Raw genomic sequence first — 15,428 nt, 5'->3', positions numbered from 1 at the left:
ACTTGTCCGTCTGCAGCTCTTTTGCCATTGACCATTCCTGACTGACTGTGGACTCATTTATCCATGGATTTCATTACGGATCTTTCTTCATCCTCTGTTCAAATCGTTATTTTAGTTGTAGTGGATAGTTTATTAAAATGGTGCACTTTATTGCTTTACCTGCTCTTCCTAATGCCAAGACACTAGCTCAGGTGTTTATCACTGAGATTGTGAAACTTGTTGTGTCAAATTAGGGGATCCACGTTGTATCTAACTTTTGGAGGGCGTTTTGTGGTCGTTCATTGATGTATCTATTCTTTTCTTCTGCGTACCATCCTCAAACTAATGGCCAAACTGAACGCATAAACCAAAGTTTGGAAACTTTCCTCAGATGTTTTGTGTCAGATAATCAGGAGGATTGGCCTTCTTTTCTACCACTGGCTGAGCTTGCATTAGGGTCATTCCACATCAAGAGGACCAGTTTTAAAAATCGTCCCCACTCGACCTTCTCCGATTTTGCTGAAAATTTATAAGGATGTATATGTATGTTTGAAAAGAGGTTCTGTAAATTTTTAGGGCCAGATCTCAAATACATTGGGCACTGTTGACCTTTCACTGGAGGTTCCACCAAGCCTGCGGCTTCAGCTAAGAGGATTTTGCAAACTTTGGCACATAGCCATTAGAGTTCTATACTGGCTATGATGCTGAAATTTGGCATACTAGCTCAACTTTTGCTGCTAAACACAATAAAATTATTACCGGCTATGACAAAACAATATTTTGGCTGCAATTTTGTGTCAAAGTAGCTTGAAAAACGCGTCGCATAAAATTTATGCCAAACTTTGCCCATATATAACTCAAGACCAAAAACCAATAGTAACTGGTGCTTTGCCCTGTACACCAAACATCTACATGACTTTGCATTGCTGCAATATCACGGTCAAAGCATATGTATTTGTGGAAATATTCACACCCACATATGATGAAAAACTTAAAAAAAACGAATTTTACCTATTTTTAGGTCAAATTTCTCAAAAAGGGTACCCCTAAAATATATAAAAATTCTGATATCATTAGAAAGAGCACATTTTTCTCTACAAGGATCACTGGGGTTTTTTTGGAGTCTCTCAGTTTAAGAAATGAAAAATGCCACTGAACATGGTGTTATTTATTAATACGCAATGAATGGTAACTGCACTATTCAAACCCTTGCGTTGGTCCATGGTGGTTATACCACAACCAATTCCCTAAGAATTGGTATTATAATCCTATTAAGAGTTGTAATAATGCTGTCTTTCGAGAATTGGCAGCTTATCGCCTAGGAGCCATGGCCGATAGCCGTGCAAGGCGAGCCTCGGGCGGTCTCTTTATCGCAGGTTCCGAAGCCTGAGGGTGGGTGTCTTTGCCTAGGATCCCAAGCCTAATATTGGGTATCTTTTGTTGGTTCCCAAGCCATAATGTTCAGTCTAAGTGGTCTGGAATTGTTGCTGAATTTGCAACATAATCGGTTCAGAGAAGCTGTATTGTCGGCCCATTGCTGTCCAAAAAGGTCCAAATCTTGACATTGGCACCTAAAAGTTGGTCCATTAAGGCTATATCAGACGAATTCGGTGTCTCTGAACGAATGGTCAAACAAGCTCGAAAGCTTAAATGTGAACATGGGATCTTAGCCTTACCTAGAATCAAGTGTGGCAAGAAAGTTTCCGAGGAAGTGAAGAAAAAAGTGCAGGCATTTTTTGAGGATGATGAATTCAGTCGAATGTGCCCTGGTAAAAAAGACTATGTATCAGTGCGAATAGCAGGAGAAAAAAAGCAGATGCAAAAGCGACTATTACTGAGCAATATGAGGGAAATGTTTGTTGCCTATCGGGATCGGAATGGCCCTGAAATTGGATTTTCCAAGTTGTGTGAGCTTCGGCCAAAGTGGTGCGTAACCGTTGGATCTGCTGGAACACATTCCGTTTGTGTGTGTACCATTCACCAAAATGTCAAACTAATGCTTGCAGCATGCCCAATCAATGATGACTACAAAGAGCTCATATGCAAAATGGTCTGTGGAATTGAATCCAAGGACTGTATGCTTGGCCGTTGAGATAAATGCCCGGGTCCTGAAGTTTTAAAACAATTTCTAGTCAATGTGTTTGTCAACAGTGACCCTGAAGATATTATTGAGTTCAAACAATGGATTCACACTGATCGAGACACGCTTGATACGAAACAACTGACTATAGAAGATTTCATTGAAGAATTGGTTTTGAAAATTTATAAACTTTGTAGCCATCACTACATCGCCAAGCATCAAAGTTGATATCTGAAATCGTTGAAGGAAAATCTGAGACCTGGAGAGCTTGTGATCCTTATGGACTTTGCTGAAAATTACTCATTTATTGTTAAAGATGCCATTCAAGGTTTCCACTGGGAAAATAGTCAAGCTACAGTACACCCATTTGTAATTTACTTCAAGGAGTTAAATGGTGAAGCTGCGCAGAACATCAGCTTGTGCATAATCAGTGATTGCTCACGACATGACACAGTTGCAGTCCACACTTTCTTAACAGTAATTGTGGAGTATCTCAAGACTCTCATCTATGGGATTCGTCATATCCACTACTTCAGCGATGGATCTGCAGCCCAGTACAAAAATTTCAAAAATTTTCTCTACTTGTGCCACCACAATGCTGATTTCAATATCAGCGCTGAATGAAATTGTTTTGGTACCAGTCATGGAAAGTCGCCCTGTGATGGGATTGGAGGGACAGCAAAGAGGTTGGCAGCTCGTGCCAGTCTTCAACGCCCAACTGAAAACCAAATACTGACCCCGGTGGATTTATTCAACTTTTGCAACGAGCAACTGCATGGAATCAAGTTTTTTTTTGTTTCAAAAGAAAAAATTGACGAAATACGGGTAGTTCAAGAGGAAAGGTTCAAAGATGGACATACAATTGCTGGAACAAGAGAAAATCACCAGTTTGTGCCAATTGATGACAAAAAGATTTGCATTTCAAGGGTGTCAAATGACACATCATCTTTCATTGCCCATGTAGATAGATCTGTCAGATCAGAAATGCCTTTTGTGCCAATTGCTAACCTCCAGCCAGGGCAATACATTGCCTGCATTTACGATAGGAACTGGTGGATTGGAAATATTTCTGAAATTTCAGTCGACAAGCATGATGCATTAATAAATTTTATGCATCCTCATGGACCAGCTAACTTCTTTCACTGGCCTGTGAGAAATGATACATGCTGGATTCCCGAGCAGTCAATCATTGCAATAATTTCAGCACAGCTGCAACAGCAATGGGCCGACAATACAGCTTCTCTGAACCGATTATGTTGCAAATTCAGCAACAATTCCAGACCACTTAGACTGAACATTATGGCTTGGGAACCAACAAAAGATACCCAATATTAGGCTTGGGATCCTAGGCAAAGACACCCACCCTCAGGCTTCGGAACCTGCGATAAAGAGACCTCCCGAGGCTCGCCTTGCACGGCTATCGGCCATGGCTCCTAGGCGATGGGGCTGCCAATTCTCGATAGACAGCATTATTACAATTCTTAATAGGATTATAATACCAATTCTTAGGGAATTGGTTGTGGTATAACCACCATGGACCAACGCAAGGGTTTGAATAGTGCAGTTACCATTCATTGCGTATTAATAAATAACACCATGTTCAGTGGCATTTTTCATTTCTTAAACTGAGAGACTCCAAAAAAAAAAAAACAATGATCCTTGTAGAGAAAAATGTGCTCTTTCTAATGATATCAGAATTAATATATTTTAGGGGTACCCTTTTTGAGAAATTTGACCTAAAAATAGGTAAAATTCGTTTTTTTTTAAGTTTTTCATCATATGTGGGTGTGAATATTTCCACAAATACATATGCTTTGACCGTGATATTGCAGCAATGCAAAGTCATGTAGATGTTTGGTGTACAGGGCAAAGCACCAGTTACTAATGGTTTTTGGTCTTGAGTTATATATGGGCAAAGTTTGGCATAAATTTTATGCGACGTGTTTTTCAAGCTACTTTGACACAAAATTGCTGCCGAAATATTGTTTTGTCATAGCCGGTAATAATTTTATTGTGTTTAGCAGCAAAAGTTGAGCTAGTATGCCAAATTTCAGCATCATAGCCAGTATAGAACTCTAATGGCTATGTGCCAAAGTTTGCAAAATCCTCTTAGCTGAAGCCGCAGGCTTGGTGGAACCTCCAGTGAAAGGTCAGCAGTGCCCAATGTATTTGAGATCTGGCCCTAAAGATTCACAGAACCTCTTTTCAAACATACATGTACATCCTTATAAATTTTCAGCAAAATCGGAGAAGGTCGAGTGGGGACCACTGGTCCACTTGACATGGAATGACCCATTAAACAATCGTTGTAGTGAGTCTATTGGTAAGTTGCCATTTTTTGGCGCATATGATTACCACCCACAATTCTGCACCTTCAGTAAAGATGAGTCTTCGTGGGTTCCTGGGGAGAAACAATTGACTTCTTGGCTCTCATCTGTGTGGAAAGGGGTTCAGAATAATTTAAGGATCATGGGGGACAAATAAAAATGTATGGCTGATAAGAAACGATTGTCAGGTCCGAACCTGGGGGTGAATGATTTATGGCTATCCACCAAAAATCTTAAACGGATAGTTCCTTCTTCAAAATTAGGTCCTAGTTTGTTGGTTCTTATAAGGTGGTCACCGTAAACAAGCTTTTCATCTCAAGCTTCCATTGACTCTCAAGATCCATATTGTTTTTCACAGGTCTTTGCTCAAAAAACTTGTTGTGCCTGTGGAACTGTCACCTTTACTGCCACCATCGGTTATGGTTGATGGCAATTTGGAATTTCAGGTAGCGAAAATCACTTATTCCCATCTGGTTCACTGCTCTGTACAGTACCTGGTACATTGGAAAGGATATGGTCTGGAGGAGAGGATGTGGGTGCTGGCATCTGAGGTTAATGCCAGTAGGTTGATACGGTCCTTTCATTTGACCAATTTGGGTAAACCCAGCCACGAGGGTCTTGTGGCCCCTCGTATAAGGGGAAGTACTGTCACGACTGTGTCACGCCAACATGGGAGCTCTGGAGGAAGAAGATCTCTGCATATTGTGAATCGCAGATCTTACATTTAGCCTGTGTATTTGGATCTCATATGAAATGAATTTGGTTTCCTTTGGTGCTGAAGAGGTTTCTATGCTGGTCAGAAACATGCAAATCCATTTCAACTTCATCTGATCTGGTTGTTAACTCTTCCTATAAAACCTGGCCAGACCCTCTGTGTTCTGCTGGTGAAAGCTCTGCTTCCTTGCTCATAGGAGACACTGTGCTGAATAGGAGTTTGTTACTGCTATTTAAGATTCGTCTTCATGTGCAGTGTACTAAAGATATGTAGTTGTAGTTTGGAGTTGTGGCATTCTGCAGTTTGCTGTTGTACATGTGTGTTTATCTCCTGTACCCTTTCTCATTTAGTTTATTCCTCCCTGTCTCTATCCTCCACCCTATTGTTGGTTAGTGTTTTTGTATGATAGAGCTTTTCTAATCATCCGTGTTTTGTCTTTGTGTCTGGTATACCTTTCATTTCTGTCCCATGCCCCACGGTGTGGGGGAGGGGAAAGATTAGGGTTTTTACAGGAGTATAGTAAGGTTGGAGACTCAGGCCTCCCTAACTTTAAAAGTACCCCCAGGCAGGGATAGTTAGGGTCCCAGCTCCAGAGACAGTTTGAGGCCCCTATTCCTTACTGAAGATGGTCACAGCGTGACACACACTCATTCATGGTGGAACATTGGCGCTACTATGAGGCGTGAATAAATGTATATTACAACCATCAACCATCAACAGCTTAGAGATATATCATGGCACAGGTGTAATGTTTTTTGTGTAGTTTATCGCAATCCCGATTGAAGTTAGTCAGTTTTAAAAGAAATTGAAAAGTCAGAATAAAGGGAAACTGTTGTTATTGAAAAGAAATTTACACTTGGCCTCACTGCACAATTAATGTTGTCAATCATAAAAGTGAAGTTGGTCTTGTAGGGACCATATGAGCACATTCAGAAGCACAGAAGGGAGAGAAGGGAGATTCATCCAATAAGATATCAGGGTTGTAGGAAGTCAACAGCATCATTACCCTCAACTTTATGTTAGCGGCTTATCAAAAAAATGTCTTCAAGCGATTTTATAATTTGTCAGCACATTCAACGTACACTGTCATTTGGCTTTGAAGTTTACAGATCGGGCAGGTAAGGGTCAGCGTCTTCTAATTTAGGAAGGTAGATCTTCCAGGTTGTAAGTTCTATAGAAGGACTTTAAATCCCCAAAGTTATTTGAACAATTTTGGATGGAGGAGAATGTTGTGGTGTACAAGCAAAATGGTGATCACGCTATTGTGATAAGGTCGGACTATACCACCGAAAAAAGCAGCCACAGCCGGTGACTGAGAAAAATCTGTAACTTCCCTACATTTAGTGGTTACTACTCACCTGGGTAGTCATATGTAGGAATCTCCTCTTTACACCGTTCATCACCCCTCACATATGTCTCTGTAGTATTAATATGGATCAGATCTTCAATCTGAAACAAATATTGTAAAATTTACCGACAAATGAACAAGTCACATCTACAATCAGCTCTAATCCTGCCATCACCACAATTCTCATTACACAGGTATACAATAAATAATACTGGTGGATAAAACAGGACTGAGCACAAGACCTTCACAGCCGTCTACACATCATAGAAGAGATCACATGACACCTTCTCTCCATCTACCTGATGATCCTGAGGAACATTGGGATATTCTTGTTTACAGTCCTGTGGAAGATCCTGCATGACGGCCTTGTACACATCTTTGTGTCCTTCTAAATACTCCCACTCCTCCATGGAGAAATAGACAGCGACATCCTGACACCTTATAGGAACCTGACACATACAATAATACCATCATCACCCCGATCCCTTCATAGCGTTACTGTCTAATGTCCCAGCATTCCCAGCAGTGTCACCTCTTTAGTCAGCAACTCAATCATCTTGTAGGTGAGTTCTAGAATCTTCTGGTCATTGATGACCTCATGTATCATGAAGTGAGGTGGAAGCCCCGTGATTGGGCTAAGGGGTCTACCCCATCCCTCAGACATAGAGTCCTGACAGCGCTCAGTAGAAGTCTTCTTCACTACTGTGTAATCCTGGTTATGGAGAGACACATTAATAAATCTCACTACAGACATTTCCAGAGTCCTCACCTCTCCAGTTCTATCCATCTGTTATTCCCATCAATAAGAATGATGTAATGTGACGACATTAGAATCTCTCACCTCTCCAGTAAGCCGGAAGAGGATCTCTAGGGTGAGGTGTAATATCCTCTCCACCATCTTGTCCCGGTCCATATCAATCCTTGATGGGTAATTCAGGAATATTCTCTTCTATAGAAGATCTTCTCTGAGAGAATCCAATACTGTAGAGACCTGAATGGGAAGAGGAGTTGATGCAACATCATAAAAATCATGTGTAAGGCCGGTTTCACACGTCTTGATATTTCTGGTACCAGGAAAACTGGTACCGAAGATATCCGTGTCTGTGTGTGTAATAATTGCGGCACACATGTGGCAACTGTGTGCCACATTATTACCACACGCATCGGTGCCAGTGAAGCAGAGGTATAGTTAGCGCTGTTCCCCATGCTGAAGACAGCTCGCATCATTCTCCCGGCGATCAGTGCAAGCAGGGGAACATGATGAGAGTTATATTCAACTAATATAAGTGACAGCAGTCGGCGGCTGATGGGACTATTACTCCCATTAGCCTACACCTGTTGCTGCTAATACCAGTGAGAGCAGGTGGTGGCTGATGGGAGTATTCATCACTCGCCGCCTGCTCTATAATTAAATAAAAAATCAGGCGTGGGTTCCCCTGTATTATCTATAACCAGTCAGGCAAAACTGACAGCTGGGGGCTGCAACCCTCAGCTATCAGCGTTAGCAAGGCTGGTTACTAAGAATAGAGGGGTCCCAGCGCTGTATTTTAAATTATTTAAACAAATGACATGATTGTTGTTTTTTATTTTTGTTTTATTACAGGAGACGTTGGCTTCATTGGAATGGGAGCTAGGTGAGTATAACTTTGTTATTTTTAAATAAACATGGAAAAGTGTGTTTTGTTTAAGTTCAAATAAAGGACTTTATACTTGCTGTGACTTTATTTACCATACTATAGGATTAGTAATGGAGAGGAGTCTTATAGACACCTCTCCGTTACTAACCTGTGGGCTTGATGTTACCGGACAATACAAAGGTGACATCAACCCCAAAAATATGAACCTCACTTGCCACCGTTACAGATAATGTGGGAAGAGCTGGGCAAAGCGCTAGAATTGGCGCATCTAATAGATGTGCCTTTTCTGGGGCGACGATAGGCTGCTATTTTTAGGCTGAGAATACCAGCCCCCAGCTTTAGATTGGCTGGTTGTCAAAAATGAGGGGAACCCCACACCATTTTTTACAATAATTTATTATTTACTTAAATAATTTAAAAAAATAGCGTAGGGACTCCTTTTTTCTTGATAACCAGCCTTGCTAACTCTGACAACAGCCCCCAGCTATCAGTTTTGCCTGGCTTCTTATGGAAAATACAGGGGAACTCATGTCGGATTTTTTATTTATTTACAGCACAGGCGGCCGATGATGAATACTCCCACCAGCCAACGCCTGCTCTCACTGGTATTAACTGCAGCAGGTGTAGGCTGATGGAAGTAATAGTCCCATCAGCTGCCGACTGCTGTCGCTAATATCAGTTGAATATAATGCTCATCATTCTCTTCAGCTTGTGCTGATCACCGGCAGAGCAGGGGAAAATAACGGGTAACGGCGCTAACTGTACTGCTGCTTCTCAGGCACTGATGCATGTCACAATGATGTTATCAGTGTGCACGGGAGCAGAACGTTTTGGGGCCCGTGCTGCTGGTAAAAAATGGACATGTCAGCATAGAAATACACTGACATGTGCACAGATCCATTCACTTCAATGGATCTGTGTGTCTCTGGTACGTGTGAAAACTTTCACCACACAAACCGGAGACAGAGACGTTTGAAAGAGGCCTAATAATACAATTACTGGAGGTAATAAGGGAAATATGAGATTTATTATTTTACATTATTTAGTTGTCTTCTTTACATCTAGTAATAAAACCTATATATTTTAGGTCACAAGCAGTTTCTTCCTTGCAGTCGGCAGCTGAATACATTTCTCATAGATTCATATTCCATAACGCTAATTCTTGTCTCATTTACCTACACTGGAATTGGAATTAGCAATACTGCAGGAGATATTCATTAATAATAATAATAATCTTTATTTTTATATAGCGCTAACATATTCCGCAGCGCTTTACAGTTTGCACACATTATCATCACTGTCCCCGATGGGGCTCACAATCTAGATTCCCTATCAGTATGTCTTTGGAATGTGGGAGGAAACCCACGCAAACACGGAGAGAACATACAAACTCTTTGCAGATGTTGTCCTGGGTGGGATTAGAACCCAGGACCCCAGCGCTGCACACGTAACATGAGAAATACAGTGCCTTGGGAAAGTATTCAGCTCCCTGGAACTTTTCAACCTTTTCACATATATCATGCTTCAAACAAAGATACCAAATGTAAATTTTTGGTGAAGAATCAACAACAAGTGGAACACAATTGTGAAGTTGAACGAAATTTATTGGTTATTTTAAATTTTTGAGGAAATTCAAAAACTGAAAAGTGGGGCGTGCAATATTATTCGGCCCCTTTACTTTCAGTGCAGCAAACTCACTCCAGATGTTCATTGTGGATCTCTGAATGATCCAATGTTGTCCTAAATGCCTAATGATGATAAATATAATCCACCTGTGTGGAATCAAGTCTCCGTATAAATGCACGTGCTCTGTGATAGTCTCAGGGTTCTGTTTGAAGCACAGAGAGCATCATGAAGACCAAGAAACACAACAGGCAGATCCGTGATACTGTTGTGGAGAAGTTTAAAGCCAGATTTGGATACAAAATTATTTCCAAAACTTTAAACATCCCAATGAGCATTGTGCAAGCTATCATATTGAAATGGAATGAGTATCATATAACTGCAAATCTACCAAGACCAGGCTGTCCCACTAAACTATCATCTCAAACAAGGAAAAGACTGATCAGAGATGCAGCCAAGAGGCCCATGATCACTCTGGATGAACTGCAGAGATCTACAGCTAAGGTGGGACAGTCTGTCCATAGGACAACAATCAGTCGAACACTGCACAAATCTGGCCTTTATGGAAGAGCGTCAAGAAGAAAGCCATTTCTCAAAGATATCCATAAAAAGTGTAGTTTAATGTTTGCAACAAGCCACCTGGGAGACACACCAAACATGTGGAAGAAGGTGCTCTGGTCAGATGAAACCAAAATGGAACTTTTTGGCAACAATGCCAAACGATATGTTTAGCGTAAAGGCAACACAGCTCATCACCCTGAACACACCATCCCCACTGTCAAACATGGTGGTGGCAGCGTCATGGTTTGGGCCTGCTTTTCTTCAGCACGGACAGGGAAGATGGTTAAAATTGATGGGAAGATGGATGGAGCCAAATACAGGACTTTCTTGAAGAAAACCAGTTGGTGTCTGCAAAAGATCTGAGACTGGGACGGAGATTTGTCTTCCAACAAGACAATGATCCCAAACATAAAGCAAAATCTACAATGGAATGGTTTACAAATAAACGTATCCAGGTGTTAGAAAGGCCAAGTCAAAGTCCAGACTTCAATCCAATCGAGAATCTGTGGAAAGATCGAGAATCTGTGGAAAGAGCTGAAAACTGCTGTTCACAAACGATCTCCATCAAACCTCACTGAGCTTGAGCTGTTTACCAACCAAGAATGGGCAAGAATTTCAGTCTCTCGATGTACAAAACTGATAGAGACATACCCCAAGCAACTTGCAGCTGTAATCGCAGCAAAAGGTGACGCAACAAATTAAATTAAAGGGTCCGAATAATATTGCACGCCCCACTTTTCAGTTTTGCAATTTCCAAAAAAATTTAAAATAACCAATACATTTCATTCAACTTCACAATTGTGTTCTACTTGTTGATTCTTCACCAAAAATTTACATTTGGTATCTGTATGTTTGAAGCATGATATGTGGGAAAAGGTTGAAAAGTTCCAAGGAGCAGAATACTTTCGCAAGGCACTGTAACTACTTTATGATGAGTATGACATCTTCTACTACAGCTCTAGATATTTGTCCAGAGTCCATCACTGACTCCATCACCACCGGCCGTCTATATGAATATTTCCCGTCTTCCCCGCACTGTAATCTTCTATCACGTTAAATCTCATGTCTGATTCACACACAGAAGTTTGAGGCTTTAATAAAAGCTTGTTTGTAATAACAAAAAGACAGGAGTTATTTGATGCCCAATTCTCCATGTACAGTGTTTTTTTTTCTCTGTGCAAGATGGGCTTTTCTGTTTGCACATATACCGCGGACAGAAACTATTTGATCCCAAACTCTCCATGTACAGTGTTTTATGGGGTTTATGTCTGGCCTTAGGCTTTCCTATATTACAAGAAAAAACACCAGAAAAAAGCAGATATTAACCCCTTTACCCCCAAGGGTGGTTTGCACGTTAATGACCAGGCCAATTTTTACAATTCTGACCACGTCCCATTATGAGGTTATAACTCTGGAATGCTTCAACGGATCCCGGAGATTCTGACCTTGTTTTCTCGTGACATATTGTACTTCATGATAGTGGTAACATTTCTTTGATATTACTTGTGTTTATTTGTGAAAACAATGGAAATTTGGCAAAAATTTAGAAAATTTCGCAATTTTTCAACTTTGAATTTTCATGCCCTTAAATCACAGAGATATGTTACACAAAATACTTAATAAGTAACATTTCCCACATGTCTACTTTACATCAGCACAACTTTGGAGCAAAAATTTTTTTTGTTAGGGAGTTATAAGGGTTAAAAGTTGACGAGCGATTTCTCATTTTTACAACACCTTTTTTTTTAGGGACCACATCACATTTGAAGTCACTTTGAGGGGTCTATATGATAGAAAATAGCAAAAAGTGACACCATTCTAAAAACTGCACCCCTCAAGGTGCTCAAAACCACATTTAATAAGTTTATTAACCCTTCAGGTGCTTCACAGGAATTTTTGGAATGTTTAAAAAAATGAACATTTAACCTTTTTTCACAAAAAAATTACTTCAGATCCAATTTGTTTTATTTTACCAAGGGTAATAGGAGAAATTGGACCCGAAAAATTTTGGACAATTTCTCCTGAGTATGCCGATACCCCATATGTGGGGGTAAACCACTGTTTGGGCACATGGCAGAGCTCGGAAGGGAAGGGGCGGCATTTGACTTTTCAATGCAAAATTGGCTGGAATTGAGATAGGACGCCATGTCGCGTTTGGAGAGCCCCTGATGTGCCTAAACAGTGGAAACTCCCCACAAGTGACACCATTTTGGAAAGAAGACCCCCTAAGGAATTTATCTAGATGGGTGGTGAGCACTTTGAACCCCCAAGTGCTTCACAGAAGTTTATAATGTAGAGCCTTAAAAATAAAAAATCATATTTTTTTCACAAAAATGATATTTTCGCCCCTAATTTTTTATTTTCCTAAGGGTAATATGAGAAAGTGGACCCCAAAAATTGTTGTGCAATTTGTCCTGAGTATGCTGATACCCCATATGTGGGGGTATACCACTGTTTGGTCGCAACTGAGCTCGGAAGAGAAGGAGCACCGTTTGACTTGGCTGGAATAGAGATTGGCTGGAATAGAGAATTGAGAATAGAGAATTGGCTGGAATAGAGATCAGACGCCAAGTTGCATTTGGAGAGCCCCTGATGTGCCTAAACAGTGGAAACCCCCCACAAGTAACCCCATTTTGGAAACGAGACCACCCAAGGAACTTATTTAGATGTGTGGTGTGCACTTTGAACACCCAATTGTTTCACTAAAGTTTATAATATAGAGCCATGAAAATTAAAACATTTTTTTTCCCCACAAAAATGATCTTTTCACTCACAATTTTTTATTTTCCCAAGGGTATCCGGAGAAATTGGACCCCAAAAGTTGTTATGCAATTTGTCCTGAGTACGCTGATACCCCATATGTGGGGGGAACCACCGTTTGGGTGCATGGCAGAGCTCGGAAGGGAAGGAGCGCCGTTTTGGAATGCAGACTTTGACATCACGTTGCATTTGCAGAGCCCCTGCAGAGCCTACTGTACCTAAACATTAGAAACCCTCACAAGTGACCCCATATTGGAAACTAGACCCCCAAGTGTTTCACTAAAGTTTATAATGCAGAGCCGTGAAAATAAAAAATCTTTTATTTTCCACAAAACTATTTTTTAGCCCCCAGTTTTGTATTTTCCCAAGGGTAACAGGAGAAATTGGACCCCAAAAGTTGTTGTCCAACTTGTCCTGAGTACGTAGATACCCCATATGTGGGAGAAAACTACTGTTTGGGCACACATCGGAGCTCATAAGGGAAGAAGTGACGTTTTGGAATGCTGACTTTGATGGATTGGTGTGCAGGCGTCACGTTGCATTTGCAGAGACCCTGATGTACCTAAACTGTAGAAACCCCTCACAAGTGACCCTATTATTGGAAAATAGACCCTCAAGGAACTTATCTAGATGTGTTGTGAGAACTTTGAACCCCCAAGTGTTTCACTAAAGTTTATAACGTAGAGCCGTGAAAATAAAAAAATCTTTTTTTCCCACAGAAATGATTTTTTAGCCCCCAAATTTTTATTTTCCCAAGGGTAACAGGAGAAATTGGACTGGAAAAGTTGTTGTCCAATTTGTCCTGAGTACGCTGATACCCCATATGTGGGGGTAAACCACTGATTGGGCGCACGTCGGGGCTCGGAAGGGAAGTAGTGACGTTTTGGAATGCAGACTTTGATGGAATGGTCTGCGGGTGTCACATTGTGTTTGCAGAGCCCCTGATGTGCCTAAACAGTGGAAACCCGCCAATTCTAACTCCAACCCTAACCCCAACACACCCCTATCCCAAACCTAAACACACCTCTAACCCTAACACACTCCTAACCCCAACACACCCTTAACCCTAACCACACCCCTAACCCAAACACACCCCTAACCCTAATCCCAACCCCAACACACGCCTAACCCCAACACACCCCTAACCCTAATCACAACCCTAACCTTTACCCTAACCACACCCCTAACCCTGACACACCCTTAACCCAACCGTAAACGTGATCCAAACCCTAACCCCCAACTCTAGCCCCAACCCTAACCCTAATTTTAGCCCCAACCCTAACCCTAACTTTAGCCCCAACCCTATCCCTAATGGGAAATGGAAATACTTTTTTTTATTTTATTATTTTCCCCTAACTAAGGTGGTGATAAAGGGGGGTTTGATTTACTATTTATACCGGGTTTTTATGTTTGGCAGCTGTCACACGCTAAGGCTACTTTCACACTAGCGTTGTACGACGCACGTCGCAATGCGTCGCTTTGGAGAAAAAACGCATCCTGCAAAATTGCCTGCAGGATGCGTTTTTTTCTCCATACACTTGCATTAGCGAGGAATTGCGACGGATTGCCACACGTTGCATCCGTCGTGCGACGAATGCGTCGTGTTGTGGCGGACCGTCGGCACAAAAAAAGTTACATCACGGACATCACAATGGGGCAGCGGATGCGTTGTAAAACTGCATCCGCTGCCCCCGTTGTGGTTTTTTTTCACAGTATGTGTCGGTACATAGGCACGTCGTGCGTCGTACGACGCTAGTGTGAAAGTAGCTTAAAAGACGCTTTTTATTGCAAAAAATAGTTTTTGCGTCACGACATTTTGAGAGCTATAATTTTCCCATATTTTGGTCCACAGAGTCATGTGAGGTCTTGTTTTTTGCGGGACGAGATGATGTTTTTATTGGTACCATTTTCAGGCACATGAACTTTTTTGATCGCTTTTTATTCCGATTTTTGTTAGGAGGTATGAACAAAAACCAGCAATTCATGAATTTCTTTTGGGGGGGGGGGGTTTATACTGTTCCGTTTGGTAAAATTAATAAAGCAGTTTTATTCTTCGGGTTAGTACGATTACAGTGATACCTCATTTATATCTTTTTTATGTTTTGGCACTTTTATACAATAGAAACTATTTTATATAAAAAAAATTATTATTTTTGCATCGCTTTATTCTGTGTCATGATTCTCAATGGCGAGAGAACATAGCCCAGCATATATGAGAACTAGCTCTTGGAAGATGGAAACTATACTGACCATGAACTAAACCTGCCGCACAACTAGAAGTGGCCGGGTAGCATGCCTACGTTTTTTAACCCTAGATGCCCAGCGCCAGCCGGAGAACTACCTAATCCTAGCAGAGGAAAAGACAGTCCTGGCTCACCTCTAGAGAAATTTTCCCAAA

At 41.2% G+C, this 15,428-nt stretch overlaps 2 protein-coding genes across 3 annotated transcripts in view; one reads left to right on the top strand and one right to left on the bottom strand.

The window, feature by feature from the left end:
* LOC143768210 (uncharacterized) overlaps positions 1 to 15,428 on the top strand; it is a 422,546-nt gene that overhangs the window by 167,571 nt on the left and 239,547 nt on the right. The gene's annotated exons all lie outside the window — the stretch shown is intronic.
* The window catches only part of LOC143766353 (uncharacterized), a 46,448-nt gene that overhangs the window by 23,922 nt on the left and 7,098 nt on the right, over positions 1 to 15,428 (bottom strand). Inside the window, exons 2-5 of one of the 2 annotated variants that reach the window (XM_077253975.1) lie at positions 7,291 to 7,440; positions 6,982 to 7,161; positions 6,749 to 6,898; positions 6,460 to 6,550 (exon numbers count right to left, since the gene is read on the bottom strand). In XM_077253975.1, the coding sequence (XP_077110090.1) occupies positions 6,460 to 6,550; positions 6,749 to 6,898; positions 6,982 to 7,161; positions 7,291 to 7,362 (493 nt within the window). In that variant the 5' untranslated portion in view covers positions 7,363 to 7,440. Of the gene's footprint in view, positions 1 to 6,459; positions 6,551 to 6,748; positions 6,899 to 6,981; positions 7,162 to 7,218; positions 7,441 to 15,428 lie in introns of both variants that reach the window. The other variant, XM_077253976.1, reaches the window with a different exon arrangement.

This window comes from Ranitomeya variabilis, chromosome 4 (assembly GCF_051348905.1).
Source record: "Ranitomeya variabilis isolate aRanVar5 chromosome 4, aRanVar5.hap1, whole genome shotgun sequence".
In the NCBI taxonomy this organism is placed as follows: Eukaryota; Metazoa; Chordata; class Amphibia; order Anura; family Dendrobatidae; genus Ranitomeya; species Ranitomeya variabilis.
This window is presented reverse-complemented; position numbering and strand designations above follow the sequence as displayed.